This window comes from Nerophis ophidion, linkage group LG11 (genome assembly GCF_033978795.1).
Source record: "Nerophis ophidion isolate RoL-2023_Sa linkage group LG11, RoL_Noph_v1.0, whole genome shotgun sequence".
Lineage (NCBI taxonomy): Eukaryota > Metazoa > Chordata > Actinopteri > Syngnathiformes > Syngnathidae > Nerophis > Nerophis ophidion.
In genome coordinates, this window is record NC_084621.1 from 69,208,396 (window position 1) to 69,231,151 (window position 22,756).

Genomic DNA, 22,756 nt, shown 5'->3' on the forward strand with positions numbered 1-22,756 from the left:
GCATACATGTACACAATCTACATACATGTACACAATCTGCATACATCTACACAATCTGCATACATTTACACAATCTACATACATGTACACAATCTACATACATGTACACAATCTGCATACATGTACACAATCTACATACATGTACACAATCTACATACCTGTACACAATCTGCATACATGTACACAATCTGCATACATGTACACAATCTACATGCATGTACACAATCTGCATACATGTACACAATCTACATACATGTACACAATCTACATGTATGTACACAATCTACATACATGTACACAATCTGCATACATGTACACAATCTGCATACATGTACACAATCTACATACATGTACACAATCTGCATACATGTACACAATCTGCATACATGTACACAATCTACATATATGTACACAATCTGCAAACATGTACACAATCTGCATACATGTACACAATCTACATACATGTACACAATCTGCATATATGTACACAATCTACATATATGTACACAATCTACATATATGTACACAATCCACATGCATGTACACAATCCGCATACATTTACACAATCAACATACATCTACACAATCTGCATACATGTACACAATCTACATACATGTACACAATCTGCATACCTGTACACAATCTGCATACATGTACACAATCTACATACATGTACACAATCTGCATACATCTACACAATCTGCATACATTTACACAATCTACATACATGTACACAATCTACATACATGTACACAATCTGCATACATGTACACAATCTACATACATGTACACAATCTACATACCTGTACACAATCTGCATACATGTACACAATCTGCATACATGTACACAATCTACATGCATGTACACAATCTGCATACATGTACACAATCTGCATACATGTACACAATCTACATACATGTACACAATCTGCATACATGTACACAATCTACATACATGTACACAATCTACATGCTAGCGGGGTTATTGATATAGTCAGGAAGAGTCATGGATGCAGAAGACTCTGTGTGTTTGTTGTGTTGCATTTATGTTGTGTTGCTGTGAGGATGTTCTCCCAACATGTGTTTGTCATTCTTGTTTGTTGTGGGTTCACAGTGTGGTGCATACTAGTAAGAGTGTTAAAGTTGTTTATATCACAACCTTCAGTGTAACCTGTATCACTCAGTGTGCCTTGCAGTCGTGTACGTGAGTCTGCGGAGGCCACATACAACATGTTGCTGGACTGGCAAGCAGTTTGTACTTGTTGTAGAAGGCGTCTAAGGCAACGGCTTCATAGCACGCCCTTATTATTGTTATCTGGGTGACCACCAGCAGATATTCAGGAGAATGGTTGCGGCTCCCATTGTATTCTTTATTTTGTGAAACGGGTCGAAATGGCTTTTTGAGTGGTAAAGGTCGCCGACCCCTGATGTAGAAAATCTACATACATGTACACAATCTACATGCATGTACACAATCTGCATACATGTACACAAATCATACAGCAATTGTCATTCATTCATTCACTTTAATGTTATTTCACATCTGAATGAGGTGCCAACTGTAAGTACTATAAAAATCTATTTACTGTAAATACAAAATCCTTAATTTGACAAACAATCCCCCCAATTGTCCAATGTCAACTATAATAATTACAATAGTTATAATTATTTATATTCTATATTATAATTCTAATTCTAATAATGACCTCAATAACAAAAACATTCCACATTTCAATCAATTGTCAGAGAATGAGTCACAGAGTCAAATATCATTTTAAATAATGGCTAAGTATTATTTTAGGGCTTTTGCACACCTTGGACAACTTCTCAGGTACGGGATATGTTGGAATTTAAAAATGAAAAATAATTCTTTATTTCCCTTGAAACATGGACAAAGTTTTCTTCAAACTAAGAAAAAGTAGTAATATTTTCATTCAATATAATTTAATCAACTTTTTGGTTTTGGTTTCAATCAATTGTTATTCAAGGACTGTGTATATGAAATAATGGTATCCTTCTCACCGTATATCCAGGTGTGCACTGGCATTGGCCGCTGGCGCCATCGCACACGCCGCCATTGACACACAGACAAGGCTCTTGGCAGCCGTTGCCATAGAAACCCTGGGCGCAGGTTTCGTTGCAGTACAGCCCGGCCCAGCCTGCTTGGCACGTGCACTCGCCTTTCATCGGGTGGCAGCTTCAAAACAACAACAGCCAACTTCATCACTTATGTCTCTTTTCACCTCCGTCTTCATGTCTTATGTCTCATTTCAACTCCGTCTTCATGTCTTATGTCTCATTTCACCTCCGTCTTCATGCCTTATGTCTCATTTCACCTCCGTCTTCATGCCTTATGTCTCATTTCAACTCCGTCTTCATGCCTTATGTCTCATTTCACCTCAGTCTTCATGTCTTATGTCTCATTTCAACTCCGTCTTCATGCCTTATGTCTCATTTCACCTCTGTCTTCATGCCTTATGTCTCATTTCACCTCCGTCTTCATGTCTTATGTCTCATTTCACCTCCGTCTTCATGTCTTATGTCTCTTTTCACCTCCGTCTTCATGCCTTATGTCTCATTTCACCTCCGTCTTCATGTCTTATGTCTCTTTTCACCTCCGTCTTCATGCCTTATGTCTCATTTCACCTCCGTCTTCATGTCTTATGTCTCATTTCACCGCCGTCTTCATGCCTTATGTCTCATTTCACCTCAGTCTTCATGTCTTATGTCTCATTTCACCTCCGTCTTCATGTCTTATGTCTCATTTCAACTCCGTCTTCATGTCTTATGTCTCATTTCAACTCCGTCTTCATGCCTTGTGTCTCATTTCACCTCCGTCTTGATCACTTATGTCTCATTTCACCTCCGTCTTCATGTCTTATGTCTCATTTCACCGCCGTCTTCATGTCTTATGTCTCATTTCACCGCCGTCTTCATGTCCTATGTCTCATTTCACCGCCGTCTTCATGTCTTATGTCTCATTTCACCGCCGTCTTCATGTCTTATGTCTCATTTCACCGCCGTCTTCATGTCTTATGTCTCATTTCACCTCCGTCTTCATGTCTTATGTCTCATTTCACCTCCGTCTTCATGCCTTATGTCTCATTTCAACTCCGTCTTCATGCCTTATGTCTCATTTCACCGCCGTCTTCATGTCTTATGTCTCATTTCACCTCAGTCTTCATGTCCTATGTCTCATTTCACCGCCGTCTTCATGTCTTATGTCTCATTTCACCTCAGTCTTCATGTCCTATGTCTCATTTCACCTCCGTCTTCATGTCTTATGTCTCATTTCACCTACGTCTTCATGTCTTATGTCTCATTTCACCGCCGTCTTCATGTCTTATGTCTCATTTCACCTACGTCTTCATGTCTTATGTCTCATTTCAACTCCATCTTCATGCCTTATGTCTCATTTCACCTCCGTCTTCATGTCCTATGTCTCATTTCACATCCGTCTTCATGTCCTATGTCTCATTTCACCGCCGTCTTCATGTCTTATGTCTCATTTCACCTCCGTCTTCATGCCTTATGTCTCATTTCACCTCCGTCTTCATGTCTTATGTCTCATTTCACCGCCGTCTTGATCACTTATGTCTCATTTCACCTCAGTCTTCATGTCTTATGTCTCATTTCACCTCTGTCTTTATGTCTTATGTCTCATTTCACCTCAGTCTTCATGTCTTATGTCTCATTTCACCTCCGTCTTGATCACTTATGTCTCATTTCACCTCAGTCTTCATGTCTTATGTCTCATTTCACCTCTGTCTTTATGTCTTATGTCTCATTTCACCTCAGTCTTCATGTCTTATGTCTCATTTCACCTCCGTCTTGATCACTTATGTCTCATTTCACCTCAGTCTTCATGTCTTATGTCTCATTTCACCGCCGTCTTCATGTCTTATGTCTCATTTCACCTCCGTCTTCATGTCTTATGTCTCATTTCACCTCCGTCTTGATCACTTATGTCTCATTTCACCTCAGTCTTCATGTCTTATGTCTCATTTCACCTCTGTCTTTATGTCTTATGTCTCATTTCACCTCCGTCTTCATGTCTTATGTCTCATTTCACCTCTGTCTTCATGCCTTATGTCTCATTTCACCTCAGTCTTCATGTCTTATGTCTCATTTCACCTCTGTCTTTGTCTTATGTCTCATTTCACCTCCGTCTTCATGTCTTATGTCTCATTTCACCTCCGTCTTCATGTCTTATGTCTCAATTCACCTCCATCTTCATGTCTTATGACTCATTTCATCTCCATCTTCATGTCTTATGACTCATTTCATCTCCATCTTCATGTCTTATGTCTCATTTGACCTCCATCTTCAAGTCTTATGTCTCATTTCACCTCCGTCTTTATGTCTTATGTCTCATTTCACCTCCGTCTTTATGTCTTACGTCTCATTTCACCTCCGTCTTTATGTCTTATGTCTCATTTCACCTCCGTCTTCATGTCTTATGTCTCATTTCAACTCCGTCTTCATGTCTTATGTCTCATTTCAACTCCGTCTTCATGCCTTATGTCTCATTTCACCTCAGTCTTCATGTCTTATGTCTCATTTCACCTCTGTCTTTGTCTTATGTCTCATTTCACCGCCGTCTTCATGTCTTATGTCTCATTTCACCTCCGTCTTCATGTCTTATGTCTCATTTCACCTCCATCTTCATGTCTTATGTCTCATTTCACCTCCATCTTCATGTCTTATGACTCATTTCATCTCCATCTTCATGTCTTATGTCTCTTTTCACCTCCGTCTTCATGTCTTATGTCTCATTTGACTTACGTATTGATGTCTTATGTCTCATTTGACCTACGTGTTATCTAATGTCTCATTTGACCTCAATGTTGATGTACAACACAATGGTGTCATGTAAAAGTTAGTTAAAGTTAAGTACACTGATTGTGTCACACACACACACACACACACACACACACACACACACACACACACACACACACACACACACACACACACACACACACACACACACACACAAGGTGTGGTGAAATTAACCTCTGCATTTGACCCATCCCCTTGTCTCATCCCCAGGTAGGTGAGGGGAGCAGTGAGTCATTTTGATGATTTAACCCCCAATACCAAACCTTGATGCTGAGTGCTCAGCAGGGAGCTCATTTGTATAGTCTTTGGTATGACTCGGCCCGGGTTTCAACTCCCAACCTCCCCGTCTCAGGGCGGACACTCTGACCACTAGGCCACTGAGCAGGCTCATTAATATTAAATACAGTAGTGTAGTAGACCTAAGTATTCATTAAGTACCACCATCATGACAACATTAAATACAGTAGTGTGGTCGACCTAAGTATTCATTAAGTACCACCATCATGACAACATTAAATTCAGTAGTGTAGTAGAGCTAAGTGTTCATTAAGTACCACCATCATGACAACATTAAATACAGTAGTGTGGTCGACCTAAGTATTCATTAAGTACCACCATAATGACAACATTAAATACAGTAGTGTAGTAGGCCTAAGTATTCATTAAGTACCACCCTCATGACAACATTAAATACAGTAGTGTAGTAGACCTAAGTATTCATTAAGTACCACCATCATGACAACATTAAATTCAGTAGTGTAGTAGAGCTAAGTGTTCATTAAGTACCACCATAATGACAACATTAAATACAGTAGTGTAGTAGGCCTAAGTATTCATTAAGTACCACCCTCATGACAACATTAAATACAGTAGTGTAGTAGACCTAAGTATTCATTAAGTACCACCCTCATGACAACATTAAATACAGTAGTGTAGTAGACCTAAGTATTCATTAAGTACCACCATCATGACAACATTAAATACAGTAGTGTAGTAAACCTAAGTATTCATCAAGTACCAGCATAATGACATGAGCTACAACCTCAGGGCGATCTAACCACAAGGCCACTGAGGCTAAACAGGATACGGCGGATGTGTCCCACCTTGGCCCTCACCTGAGCGTGTGCTGGTCCTGGCAGAGACAGGTGCGCTCGCAGTGCATGCCGTATTTGCCGTGAGGACACATCCTGTTCTGGCAGTTGGGGCCGCTGAAGCCGGGCTCGCACAGGCATCCTCCGTCGATGTTGTAGCAGCGGGCGCCGTTAGCGCAGTCGCACACGCCCTGGCAGTCCTGGCCGTACGAGCCCACCGCACACTCCTCACTACACCTGAGGTGCAGCAGTCAGAAACATAGCAATCATCAAATACCCACCACACACTCCTCACTGCACCTGAGGTGCAGCAGTCAGAAACATAGCAATCATCAAATACCCACCACACACTCCTCACTACACCTGAGGTGCAGCAGTCAGAAACATAGCAATCATCAAATACCCACCACACACTCCTCACTACACCTGAGGTGCAGCAGTCAGAAAAATAGCAATCATCAAATACCCACCACACACTCCTCACTGCACCTGAGGTGCAGCAGTCAGAAACATAGTAATCATCAAATACCCACCACACACTCCTCACTACACCTGAAGTGCAGCAGTCAGAAACATAGCAATCATCAAATACCCACCACACACTCCTCACTGCACCTGAGGTGCAGCAGTCAGAAACATAGCAATCATCAAATACCCACCACACACTCCTCACTGCACCCGAGGTGCACCAGTCAGAAACATAGCAATCATCAAATACCCACCACACACTCCTCACTGCACCTGAGGTGCAGCAGTCAGAAACATAGCAATCATCAAATACCCACCACACACTCCTCACTACACCTGAGGTGCAGCAGTCAGAAACATAGCAATCATCAAATACCCACCACACACTCCTCACTACACCTGAAGTGCAGCAGTCAGAAACATAGCAATCATCAAATACCCACCACACACTCCTCACTACACCTGAGGTGCAGCAGTCAGAAACATAGCAAACATCAAATACCCACCACACACTCCTCACTGCACCTGAGGTGCAGCAGTCAGAAACATAACAATCATCAAATACCCACTACACACTCCTCACTGCACCTGAGGTGCAGCAGTCAGAAACATAGCAATCATCAAATACCCACCACACACTCCTCACTGCACCTGAGGTGCAGCAGTCAGAAACATAACAATCATCAAATACCCACTACACACTCCTCACTGCACCTGAGGTGCAGCAGTCAGAAACATAGCAATCATCAAATACTCACCACACACTCCTCACTACACCTGAGGTGCAGCAGTCAGAAACATAGCAATCATCAAATACCCACCACACACTCCTCACTACACCTGAGGTGCAGCAGTCAGAAACATAGCAATCATCAAATACCCACTACACACTCCTCACTGCACCTGAGGTGCAGCAGTCAGAAACATAGCAATCATCTTATTTCAGAAAGGAGGAACAACTGCTTTTTGAAGTGAAGCCAATGAAAAGAAAGCAGTTTTAAAAGAATATAAAACGTTTTGAGCAGACAACATGGATATCCAATGTTAGCGTATTGGTAGTGTATCATGAGCGATGCAATACAGCAGTGGTTCTCAAATGGGGGTACTTGTACCCCTGGGGTACTTGAAGGTAAGCCAAGGGGTATGTGAGATTTTAAAAAAATATTCTAAAAGTAGCAACAATTCAAAAATCCTTTATAAATATATTTATTGAATAATACTTCAACAAAATATGAATGTAAGTTCATAAAGTGTGAAAAGAAATACAACAATGCAATATTCAGTGTTGACAGTTAGATTTTTTGTGTACATGTTCCATAAATATTGATGTTAAAGATTTACTTTTTTGTGAAGAAATGTTTAGAAGTAAGTTGATGAATCCAGATGGATCTCTATTACAATCCCCAAAGAGGACACTTTAAGTTGATGATTACTTCTATGTGGAGAAATATGCATTTATCATTCAATCACTTGTTTATTTTTCAACAAGTTTTTAGTTATTTTTATATCTTTTTTCCAAATAGTTCAAGAAAGACCACTACAAATGAGCAATATTTTGCACTGTTATACAATTTAATAAATCAGAAACTGATGACATAGTGCTGTATTTTACTTCTTTATCTCTATTTTTCCAACCAAAAATGCTTTGCTCTAATTAGGGGGTACTTGGATTAAAAAATGTTGACAGGGGGTAGATGACTGAAAAAAGGTTGAGAACCACTGCAATACAGCATACTGTACATTGTTGACATAATGCTTATGGCGTTTGTGTATGAAGTGTCAACTACACCCAGCAGATTGGAACTTTGCAAAACTTATTTTTGTTTTTTTCTAATGTGTCTATTTTTTTCATGAGCAAATTTAGCAAAACAGAAATCATATAATCTTTATTTTTTACATCGTATTTTTCAAGGTTTTATATGATCAATTTTATGCTGAAAATCTGAATTTCCTCTCAGGGATTACTCAATTATTTCTGATGTATATTCAATACAGTCTTATGATTTCCTCGTACAATCAACGTTTGTATCAGGGTTGTACAAAGTGCGGCCAGGGAGAAACTAGATCAGTTTTTAATAACTCGTGGGCACAAACATTAGCATGCTAACATATTAGCATGCTAACTTTTTGATCATTTTAAAGTTACGCATCTCAGCGTCAAATATTTTCTCACCTGACATCTTTTTGTAAACTAACATTAGTATGCTAGCATCTTAATAAGACAACTTTTGCAGGCATACACCTGAGTCATAATTTGCTATGCAGAAGAAATGATTCAGCTCCACACCTCAGTTATGTATTTTGCTACTTGACGCATGCTAGCTTTTTTACATCATTTAACACCTTAGTTTCATATGTTGGTATGTCATTAATGCCAGCTGTTAGCATATTACTGCTAGTCTGTTAGCATAGTACTGAGAGCATGCTAGCTTTGCTCATATTTTGCTACCTGTTAGCGTTTCAGTTCCGCTCAGCATTTACACAAAATGTCTCCCAAAATTGCATCTTTGAAAAAAAAAACCACATCGTTTTGAAGGTGAAAACTACAACTATGCCCCCGACACCCTTTGATGTGTCAGTGTGGCCCTCAGTGGGTCCCTTAAGACAGCCCAGGTTTATATGCGCTGGAATGGAAATAAGAACATTGACCGTCTTCCTGCCACATCTCCCTGTCCTTTATAGGCTCTGTGGGGCAGCCGGGCAAAGGAAACAACATACAATTAGTTAAGTCAATTAGGTACTTCACATATTATACTGTGTACACACAACTCTACACATAAGGTACACACTTAGTTGACATATTATACTGTGTACACACAACTCTACACATTAGGTACACACTTAGTTGACATATTATACTGTGTACACACAACTCTGCACATTAGGTAGACACTTAGTTGACATATTATACTGTGTACACACAACTCCACACATTAGGTACACACTTAGTTGACATATTATACTGTGTACACACAACTCTACACATTAGGTACACACTTAGTTGACATATTATACTGTGTACACACAACTCTACACATTAGGTACACACTTAGTTGACATATTATACTGTGTAAACACAACTCTACACATTAGGTACACACTTAGTTGACATATTATACTGTGTAAACACAACTTTACACATTAGGTACACACTTAGTTGACATATTATACTGTGTACACACAACTTTACACATTATGTACACATGTAGTTGACATATTATACTGTGTACACACAACTCTACACATTAGGTACACATGTAGTTGACATATTATACTGTGTACACACAACTCTACACATTAGGTAGACATGTAGTTGACATACTATACTGTGTACACACAACTTTACACATTAGGTAGACATGTAGTTGACATACTATCCTGTGTACACACAACTCTACACATTAGGTAGACATGTAGTTGACATACTATACTGTGTACACACAACTCTACACATTAGGTAGACACTTAGTTGACATACTATACTGTGTACACACAACTTTACACATTAGGTACACATGTAGTTGACATACTACACTGTGTACACACAACTCTACACATTAGGTAGACATGTAGTTGACATATTATACTGTGTACACACAACTTTACACATTAGGTACACATGTAGTTGACATACTATACTGTGTACACACAACTTTACACATTAGGTAGACATGTAGTTGACATACTATACTGTGTACACACAACTTTACACATTAGGTAGACACTTAGTTGACATAGTATACTGTGTACACACAACTTTACACATTAGGTAGACACTTAGTTGACATACTATACTGTGTACACACAACTCTACACACTAGGTAGACATGTAGTTGACATACTATACTGTGTACACACAACTCTACACATTAGGTAGACACTTAGTTGACATACTATACTGTGTACACACAACTTTACACATTAGGTAGACACTTAGTTGACATACTATACTGTGTACACACAACTTTACACATTAGGTAGACACTTAGTTGACATACTATACTGTGTACACACAACTTTACACATTAGGTAGACATGTAGTTGACATACTATACTGTGTACACACAACTTTACACATTAGGTAGACACTTAGTTGACATAATATACTGTGTACACACAACTCTACACATTAGGTAGACATGTAGTTGACATACTATACTGTGTACACACAACTTTACACATTAGGTAGACATGTAGTTGACATACTACACTTTGTACACACAACTCTACACATTAGGTAGACATGTAGTTGACATAATATACTGTGTACACACAACTCTACACATTAGGTAGACACTTAGTTGACATACTATACTGTGTACACACAACTTTACACATTATGCACACACTTAGTTGACATATTATACTGTGTACACACAACTCTACACATTAGGTACACATGTAGTTGACATACTATATTGTGTACACACAACTTTACACATTAGTTAGACATGTAGTTGACATACTATACTGTGTACACACAACTTTACACATTAGGTAGACATGTAGTTGACATACTATCCTGTGTACACACAACTCTACACATTAGGTAGACATGTAGTTGACATACTATACTGTGTACACACAACTCTACACATTAGGTAGACACTTAGTTGACATACTATACTGTGTACACACAACTTTACACATTAGGTAGACATGTAGTTGACATACTATACTGTGTACACACAACTTTACACATTAGGTAGACACTTAGTTGACATACTATACTGTGTACACACAACTTTACACATTAGGTAGACACTTAGTTGACATACTATACTGTGTACACACAACTTTACACATTAGGTAGACATGTAGTTGACATACTATACTGTGTACACACAACTTTACACATTAGGTAGACACTTAGTTGACATAATATACTGTGTACACACAACTCTACACACTAGGTAGACATGTAGTTGACATACTATACTGTGTACACACAACTCTACACATTAGGTAGACACTTAGTTGACATACTATACTGTGTACACACAACTTTACACATTAGGTAGACACTTAGTTGACATACTATACTGTGTACACACAACTTTACACATTAGGTAGACACTTAGTTGACATACTATACTGTGTACACACAACTTTACACATTAGGTAGACATGTAGTTGACATACTATACTGTGTACACACAACTTTACACATTAGGTAGACACTTAGTTGACATAATATACTGTGTACACACAACTCTACACATTAGGTAGACATGTAGTTGACATACTATACTGTGTACACACAACTTTACACATTAGGTAGACATGTAGTTGACATACTACACTTTGTACACACAACTCTACACATTAGGTAGACATGTAGTTGACATAATATACTGTGTACACACAACTCTACACATTAGGTAGACACTTAGTTGACATACTATACTGTGTACACACAACTTTACACATTATGCACACACTTAGTTGACATATTATACTGTGTACACACAACTCTACACATTAGGTACACATGTAGTTGACATACTATATTGTGTACACACAACTTTACACATTAGTTAGACATGTAGTTGACATACTATACTGTGTACACACAACTTTACACATTAGGTAGACATGTAGTTGACATACTATCCTGTGTACACACAACTCTACACATTAGGTAGACATGTAGTTGACATACTATACTGTGTACACACAACTCTACACATTAGGTAGACACTTAGTTGACATACTATACTGTGTACACACAACTTTACACATTAGGTAGACATGTAGTTGACATACTATACTGTGTACACACAACTTTACACATTAGGTAGACACTTAGTTGACATACTATACTGTGTACACACAACTTTACACATTAGGTAGACACTTAGTTGACATACTATACTGTGTACACACAACTTTACACATTAGGTAGACATGTAGTTGACATACTATCCTGTGTACACACAACTCTACACATTAGGTAGACATGTAGTTGACATACTATACTGTGTACACACAACTCTACACATTAGGTAGACACTTAGTTGACATAATATACTGTGTACACACAACTTTACACATTAGGTACACATGTAGTTGACATATTATACTGTGTACACACAACTCTACACATTAGGTAGACATGTAGTTGACATATTATACTGTGTACACACAACTTTACACATTAGGTACACATGTAGTTGACATACTATACTGTGTACACACAACTTTACACATTAGGTAGACATGTAGTTGACATATTATACTGTGTACACACAACTCTACACATTAGGTAGACACTTAGTTGACATACTATACTGTGTACACACAACTTTACACATTAGGTAGACACTTAGTTGACATAGTATACTGTGTACACACAACTTTACACATTAGGTAGACACTTAGTTGACATACTATACTGTGTACACACAACTCTACACATTAGGTAGACATGTAGTTGACATACTACACTTTGTACACACAACTCTAAACATTAGGTAGACATGTAGTTGACATATTATACTGTGTACACACAACTCTACACATTAGGTAGACACTTAGTTGACATACTATACTGTGTACACACAACTTTACACATTAGGTAGACATGTAGTTGACATATTATACTGTGTACACACAACTTAACACATTAGGTAGACACTTAGTTGACATACTATACTGTGTACACACAACTTTACACATTAGGTAGACACTTAGTTGACATACTATACTGTGTACACACAACTCTACACACTAGGTAGACATGTAGTTGACATATTATACTGTGTACACACAACTCTACACATTAGGTAGACACTTAGTTGACATATTATACTGTGTACACACAACTTTACACATTAGGTAGACACTTAGTTGACATACTATACTGTGTACACACAACTCTACACATTAGGTAGACATGTAGTTGACATACTATACTGTGTACACACAACTCTACACATTAGGTAGACATGTAGTTGACATAATATACTGTGTACACACAACTCTACACATTAGGTAGACACTTAGTTGACATATTATACTGTGTACACACAACTTTACACATTAGGTAGACATGTAGTTGACATAATATACTGTGTACACACAACTTTACACATTAGGTAGACATGTAGTTGACATACTATACTGTGTACACACAACTCTACACATTAGGTAGACATGTAGTTGACATACTACACTTTGTACACACAACTCTACACATTAGGTAGACATGTAGTTGACATAATATACTGTGTACACACAACTCTACACATTAGGTAGACATGTAGTTGACATAATATACTGTGTACACACAACTTTACACATTAGGTAGACATGTAGTTGACATACTACACTTTGTACACACAACTCTACACATTAGGTAGACATGTAGTTGACATAATATACTGTGTACACACAACTCTACACATTAGGTAGACATGTAGTTGACATAATATACTGTGTACACACAACTCTACACATTAGGTAGACATGTAGTTGACATACTATACTGTGTACACACAACTCTACACATTAGGTAGACATGTAGTTGACATAATATACTGTGTACACACAACTCTACACATTAGGTAGACATGTAGTTGACATACTACACTTTGTACACACAACTCTACACATTAGGTAGACATGTAGTTGACATAATATACTGTGTACACACAACTCTACACATTAGGTAGACATGTAGTTGACATACTATACTGTGTACACACAACTCTACACATTAGGTAGACATGTAGTTGACATACTACACTTTGTACACACAACTCTACACATTAGGTAGACATGTAGTTGACATAATATACTGTGTACACACAACTCTACACATTAGGTAGACATGTAGTTGACATACTATACTGTGTACACACAACTCTACACATTAGGTAGACATGTAGTTGACATACTACACTTTGTACACACAACTCTACACATTAGGTAGACATGTAGTTGACATAATATACTGTGTACACACAACTCTACACATTAGGTAGACATGTAGTTGACATACTATACTGTGTACACACAACTCTACACATTAGGTAGACATGTAGTTGACATACTACACTTTGTACACACAACTCTACACATTAGGTAGACATGTAGTTGACATACTATACTGTGTACACACAACTCTACACATTAGGTAGACATGTAGTTGACATAATATACTGTGTACACACAACTCTACACATTAGGTAGACATGTAGTTGACATACTATACTGTGTACACACAACTCTACACATTAGGTAGACATGTAGTTGACATACTACACTTTGTACACACAACTCTACACATTAGGTAGACATGTAGTTGACATACTATACTGTGTACACACAACTCTACACATTAGGTAGACATGTAGTTGACATATTATACTGTGTACACACAACTCTACACATTAGGTAGACATGTAGTTGACATAATATACTGTGTACACACAACTTTACACATTAGGTAGACATGTAGTTGACATACTACACTTTGTACACACAACTCTACACATTAGGTAGACATGTAGTTGACATAATATACTGTGTACACACAACTCTACACATTAGGTAGACATGTAGTTGACATAATATACTGTGTACACACAACTCTACACATTAGGTAGACATGTAGTTGACATACTACACTTTGTACACACAACTCTACACATTAGGTAGACATGTAGTTGACATAATATACTGTGTACACACAACTTTACACATTAGGTAGACATGTAGTTGACATACTACACTTTGTACACACAACTCTACACATTAGGTAGACATGTAGTTGACATAATATACTGTGTACACACAACTCTACACATTAGGTAGACATGTAGTTGACATAATATACTGTGTACACACAACTCTACACATTAGGTAGACATGTAGTTGACATAATATACTGTGTACACACAACTCTACACATTAGGTAGACATGTAGTTGACATAATATACTGTGTACACACAACTCTACACATTAGGTAGACATGTAGTTGACATAATATACTGTGTACACACAACTCTACACATTAGGTAGACATGTAGTTGACATACTATACTGTGTACACACAACTCTACACATTAGGTAGACATGTAGTTGACATAATATACTGTGTACACACAACTCTACACATTAGGTAGACATGTAGTTGACATAATATACTGTGTACACACAACTCTACACATTAGGTAGACATGTAGTTGACATACTATACTGTGTACACACAACTCTACACATTAGGTAGACATGTAGTTGACATAATATACTGTGTACACACAACTTTACACATTAGGTAGACATGTAGTTGACATACTATACTGTGTACACACAACTTTACACACCTGTTCCCAGTAAAACCTTTGGCACATTTGCAGTGTCCAGTCTCAGGGTGACATGTGCCTCCATTGTGGCAGACACATTCCTGGGCACAGTTGGGTCCGTAGCGCCCCTCAGGACATGGCTCCGTGCAGACAGAACCCTTCAGAGAGGACGAGGTACAGAAGTTCAATGAATCCAATTGACTTTGGACTATTTGTTTTGGGCAAGAACATTGATTTAGTTTTGTGTCATTGGGAGAAGAATGGAATGGTAAAGATTGAGAGTGTATTTCAACTTGGAGTGACCAGCGTACCGTCCATCCAGGAGGACACTCACACACCCCTTTGCCCCTGCAGATGCCTCCATTCTGACAGGGACATCGCGCCGGGCATTTCCTAGAGCACGCCTTCTCACAACTGTGGACAAAACAAAGAATATAATAAAAGTTCATCTTATTCTACTTTATAATCAACTTTGGGTTTTGTTGTACACGTTGAATTGTGACTTTGTGTTGGACATAAAATAAATGATGCACACTCACATTACTAAATGTACACAATCTGCATAACCCTAAGCAGGCCTGATGCATTAACCCTAACCCTAAACCAGTCACGTCACTAACCCTAACCTGACACATGCAGTCACGTCACTAACCCTAACCCTAACCCTAACCCAATCATGTCCCTAACCTGACACATGCAGTCACGTCACTAACCCTAACCCTGATCATCAATAATGACATCTGATCATCAGAGTAGACAACTGACCATCAGCATAGATGTCTGATCATCAGTAACGACGTCTGATCATCAGTATAGACAGCCTATCATCAGTATGGATATCTGATCATTAGTATGGACATCTGATCATTAGTAATGGCGTCTGATCATCAGTAACAACGTCTGATCATCAATAATAATATCTGATCATCAGTATAGACGTCTGATCATCAGTAATGACATCTGATCATCAGAATAGACAACTGACCATCAGCATAGATGTCTGATCATCAGTAACGACGTCTGATCATAAGTATAGACAGCCCATCATCAGTATGGACATTCGATCAGCAGTATGGACATCTGATCATTAGTAATGGCGTCTGATCATCAGTAACAACGTCTGATCATCAGTATAGACGTCTGATCATCAGTAATGACATCTGATCATCAGTATAGACGTCTGGTCATCAGTAATGACATCTGATCATCAATAATGATATCTGACTATCAGTATAGACGTCTGATCATCAGTATAGACGTCTGATCATCAGTAACGACATCTGATCATCAATAATGATATCTGACCATCGGTATAGACGGCTGATTATCAGTATAGACAGCCCATCATCAGTATGGACATCCGATCAGCAGTATGGACATCTGATCATTAGTAATGGCGTCTGATCATCAGTAACAACGTCTGATCATCAAAAATAATATCTGATCATCAGTATAGACGTCTGATCATCAGTAATGACATCTGATCATCAGTATAGACGTCTGGTCATCAGTAATGACATCTGATCATCAATAATGATATCTGACTATCAGTATAGACGTCTGATCATCAGTATAGACGTCTGATCATCAGTAACGACATCTGATCATCAATAATGATATCTGACCATCGGTATAGACGGCTGATTATCAGTATAGACAGCCCATCATCAGTATGGACATTCGATCATCAGTATGGACATCTGATAATTAGTAATGGCGTCTGATCATCAGTAACAACGTCTGATCATCAATAATGATATCTGACCATCAGTATAGACGGCTGATTATCAGTATAGACAGCCCATCATCAGTATGGACATTCGATCATCAGTATGGACATCTGATAATTAGTAATGGCGTCTGATCATCAGTAACAACGTCTGATCATCAATAATGATATCTGACCATCGGTATAGACGGCTGATTATCAGTATAGACAGCCCATCATCAGTATGGACATTCGATCATCAGTATGGACATCTGATAATTAGTAATGGCGTCTGATCATCAGTAACAACGTCTGATCAACAATAATGATATCTGATCATCAGTATAGACGTCTGATCATCAGTAATGATAGTTTGATGGCGAGTAGCAGCGTTTGCCGCCAGGCTCCGCCCATCACGAATAGCTACTGACTGATTGAACACTTGAGGGTGTTATTGCATTTGTACCAATTCTAATCAAGATGTGAATTTGTGGAGTCGAGTTATAATTGTTGAACATTTGTGGCGATGCACAGTTTGGCACCATGCCCACATGGCAGAGGCAAAATTCCTTGGCAATTTATCACCGCCCATACGTCTTGTAGCTGTCGGGCTGACTGACTTGTCAAAGTACAAAGATGTTGGCTAAAAAATGGCTGACGGAAATGGAAATGGTCGACTTCCTGTATGGAATTTAATTTGTGTAGTAATTACGAAAGCTTCTATTAAACATTGAATTTATTGTTCTGCCCTCACTGAATGTGTTGAGGTTATAAAGCTTGGAAGACAGCTAACAACCAATCCAGGACATTCTAATAAAGTTCCAAAGCAGATGAATCCATTTAGGTTCTTTATTGTTGTTGATCTTGCTTTGTCTTGCACTGGATTTTTATTATTATTTTTATTATTCTTGCAAAACTGAAATACACACAATGACAATGTATGAGCTGTATGATTCAATTAACAAATTGAAATGTAATACACAATATGTAAACATTAGCTTTACACAAATATACAGCATTATTACCAAACAAATACTGCTGGGTGTTGAAACTATTTTGATGGTGGAAATATGCGACCGGCAGCCATTTTGAATCCCCAAACATTCATTAAAAAAGTGCACAAAAATCGTTTTTCAATACACATCTTACTATCATATTTAGCCACTTTCCACCGTAGTATTGAGTTACATAAACAAGTTAAACAGTTTACTTACAGACTTATCTTTTCCAAGGCTTGTAAGAGTTAACACAACTGGTCTACTTCTCATTTTATCAACTGAACTAACATCGTAAACCGGAAGTGTACAAACTAAACCGGAAGTGCCAAACTATTGACGCGCAGCATTTCTCATGGCCACAAGGTGTCAGTAATAGTCCACAATCAAACGGGCATAACAATTTCATAGCTGAATTTTTTGCGTTAGATTTTTGTGAACTGAATTTTTTTTCAATGAACAAAATGTGTGTATTTAAAGATGTAGTGTTTTCAAAATTCAGTGTAAAAAAATCAGTGTATAAAAATGAAGTGTATAAAAGTTTCAATGTAGAAAAAAAGATTTCAATGTATAAGAATTTTGTGTACAAATTGTCAGTGCATAAAAAAGCTGTAAAAAAAGATTCAGGGTATAAAAATTCAGTCTTGAAAAATTCTGTATATAACAAATCAGCGTAAAAAAATATTTCAATGCATAAAACTTTAGTGTAAAAAATTCATTGTTAAAAATACAGTATATAAAAAAATCAGAGTAAAATGTAAAAAAATGTGGTATAAAAATTGTCATTGTTTTAAAATTCGGTGTAAAAAAATCCATATATAAACATTGGATGTGTAAAAATTGTGTTAAAATGTCGAGTATAGAAAAAGATTTCCAAGGCGACTTACAAGGTGCCGGTGAAAGTGTCGCGGCAGGAGCACTCCCCGCTGGCTTTGTCGCACCAGCCGCCCGCCCCACACTTGCACTTCTGTGCACAGTTCTTGCCGAAGGTGCCGGCGGGACAGGCTTCCTCGCAGTAGCGTCCCATGTAGCCCGGCGGGCACTCACACGTCCCCTTGCCCGGGTCGCAGAGGGCGCCGTTCTTGCACTTGCACTGCTGACCGCAGCGTGGACCCCACTGCTTGTCGCCACAGGCTGAAGGGACAAGGAACACTTTAGAATCCAAGAGTTACAGAACTCACATTTCCTTCCAGAAGAGATTCCAACCTATTGAATATGTTTATCATTTCCAACTTTTATATCAAGCCACCAAATTGGCTGTTATGGGGTAATGATCATGTCAAATCATACAATACAATATTCTCATACTTGGCTGTTCAGTGGCAGCCTTCGCACCGGCTTAAGTACTTGGCGAGTAAACAAGCACTCAAGTCGGACTGCCCCTTGGTAATGTTCCAATTCTCCATGCCAACAACGAAGTACGCCTGAGAGAAAGCGTTCCAAAGTACAGTAAGGCTTCACATTTCAAACTGCGCTAGCTCAATGCTAACTTACAATGGATGTGTCCTATTCATGACACAGATTAGCATTAGCAAATTTACATGGCGACTCGAACATCTTCAAATTTGCTAATGAAAATTATAACTAGGATGCGATACTGCAGCATAACACATGTAAGAAAGAAATAGTTTACACTTCTTTGAAAAATAGGTAGATAGTGCTTTAAAAATAGGAAAACCTGCAGGGTAGTAAAGCTGCTATATGTGAAGCATGTTGAAGCAAGTAACGACTGTAAACTTTTTGTAGGGCTCAGCAGAAGACAAGACCATTTTTTATGCTTTGTAATAATCCAAAAGTATAAGATGGCCAACAATATTCCGTTTACATCTTGTGACCTCAACACTAGGCAAGTAGTAGCGATTTAGAAATTATAGGCGCAAATGCTGAGGAACTACTTTTAGCGGCGCTGTGACCACAGAAGCTAACTAACTCATACTGCTATCCTGATATGTTGATCTGCTGGATCACCTCAAAGTTGCTGAAAGTCAATTCTGGATGATGAAACATGTCTCTCACCTGGAGAGTAGAAGGTTGTGACCATGAACTTTGAATTCAACTTTGACGCGGTGTTGGTGTTGACAAGAAAGACACGAAAAGACGCTTGTTTGTTTATAACAGAACTGCACGGCACAGTTTCTATAGGAGAAACTCACTGTTAAATGCTAAACAAAGAATTTTTTATTCTTGAACAATTGACATTTATTACCACATAAAGACACACATAGAGGAAAATTAGTAGCGTTGAGTACTGGTCTTGGAAATTCAAATGAGACTGGTACCCATGCTTAAATAGTGACTCTGCCCAAAATGACTGCCGACACTCTAAAAGCTTGTAGAAAGTTTTCCCAGAGGATTGTTACAGCCACAAAAGTTAGGATTGCTTTGCTCCACACCACAACACGTCTGGTTCTTTAGGTGTGCAACATTTAAAAATGATGGCCAGAATGTAACACAAGATTCAAAACAGTAATTGTGACGTTTGATATGCTCAGACCTTCCAGTAAAGCTCCTCCTTCTAGTCCAAGTCCAATAATGCAGTCAACTCTTTGAAAAAGACAAAAAGAAGCTCAGCACTTGAACAGCCACGCTTCCTTCATGCACCAAGAGTTTGCACCCTAACTTCACCACGTCTGCTCAGCACATGGTGATGTCATGGAAAACACTCTTTTCTCAAAAACAGACTGGATTAGTGAGACAAGACATCTGCAGAAATGAAGAACAGAAGAGAAGTTGTCCTTGTGACTGGTCCAGACCTGAGAGTGGTCTCAGCAGCAAGAAGACTTGCATGGACATCACAGAGATGAAGAACAGAAGAGAAGTTGTGCTTGTGACTGGTCCAGACCTGAGAGTGGTCTCAGCAGCAAGAAGACTTGCATGGAGATCACAGAGATGAAGGACAGAAGAGAAGTTGTCCTTGTGACTGGTCCAGACCTGAGAGTGGTCTCAGCAGCAAGAAGACTTGCATGGACATCACAGAGATGAAGGACAGAAGAGAAGTTGTCCTTGTGACTGGTCCAGACCTGAGAGTGGTCTCAGCAGCAAGAAGACTTGCATGGAGATCACAGAGATGAAGGACAGAAGAGAAGTTGTCCTTGTGACTGGTCCAGACCTGAGAGTGGTCTCAGCAGCAAGAAGACTTGCATGGACATCACAGAGATGAAGAACAGAAGAAAAGGTAGTGTTTGTGACTGGTCCAGACCTGAGAGTGGTCTCAGCAGCAAGAAGACTTGCATGGAGATCACAGAGATGAAGGACAGAAGAGAAGTTGTCCTTGTGACTGGTCCAGACCTGAGAGTGGTCTCAGCAGCAAGAAGACTTGCTTGGAGATCACAGAGATGAAGAACAGAAGAGAAGTTGTCCTTGTGACTGGTCCAGACCTGAGAGTGGTCTCAGCAGCAAGAAGACTTGCTTGGAGATCACAAGACGGACGCTTGCTTGGAGGACGTTCACACATGGCTTGAGTTTCAGGCCACAACTCAAGAGGTCCCGCGGGAGATGTTTTGGGACATTGGCATCACGTGACACTCCATGAGTGAGGCTCAGTTCTCTCAAACTGAGGAAGGTTTTCATGGCCACCTCAGGGAAAGTTATCTCTTTCAGTCATCGCTAATCTTTGTGCACAACAATAACAGCCGGTGAAAACTGCCCCAGGAGCCCCAACTTTTTTTTCCAAAGCCGCCACTCCTGAAAGCAGATCTAAATGTGGCTCGGCAGCGCCAGTGTTTGTCTGAGCAACTCAGGACAGTTTTCTTCACATGGCAGCCGCACGCTGTCATGTTGACTGATGACAAAGTCAGCTGGGGCAGCCATTGTGTTTAGCCAGACCTTCTCCCCTGCATGACTTCCACACTCTTCTTTAGGACACTTCAATTTTGATCTCTCTGAGGCACTGAAACTAAACAGGTGCTATAGAGCACAGGTGTTCAAACTACACTCACAAGTTTCATTTGAAATATCTGACAACCTGGTTACTGGAACTAATTGTGAGAAAATCAGGTCAATGACCATGAATTGTTGATTGAAGTAACCATAGCAAAGCGTTAACTTATATGACCCAATCCAAACAAGCTTCCCTAGTCGTGGTGCACAAAAGATGAAGACAAATGCAACTAACATAAAAGTCAACACACATAACACAACCTGCTCACTGAACTTTGTGGACTTAATCAAAAATGGCAAAGCACCATAAAAATTAAAAAACACACTTGTTTCAAACAAATACAATACATGATGGGAAAATGCAAAACACTCTCCACAATCCTTTGGCACATTTTAGCTGCTTGATATTTCTAATTGATAACAAATATTTAAGAAGGTTGGCAGGGAATTAAACAAGGAAGGA

At 38.9% G+C, this 22,756-nt stretch overlaps 1 protein-coding gene across 3 annotated transcripts in view; it reads right to left on the minus strand.

Annotated features, from left to right (window-relative positions):
• Positions 1–22,756, minus strand: part of LOC133562400 (platelet endothelial aggregation receptor 1-like) — a 157,639-nt gene that overhangs the window by 25,542 nt on the left and 109,341 nt on the right. For all 3 annotated transcript variants that reach the window (XM_061916580.1, XM_061916579.1, XM_061916581.1), the window contains exons 7-11: positions 19,302–19,548; positions 16,023–16,125; positions 15,733–15,869; positions 5,959–6,171; positions 2,024–2,198 (exon numbers count right to left, since the gene is read on the minus strand). In XM_061916580.1, coding sequence (XP_061772564.1) covers positions 2,024–2,198; positions 5,959–6,171; positions 15,733–15,869; positions 16,023–16,125; positions 19,302–19,548 — 875 coding nt within the window. The remainder of the gene's footprint in view (positions 1–2,023; positions 2,199–5,958; positions 6,172–15,732; positions 15,870–16,022; positions 16,126–19,301; positions 19,549–22,756) is intronic.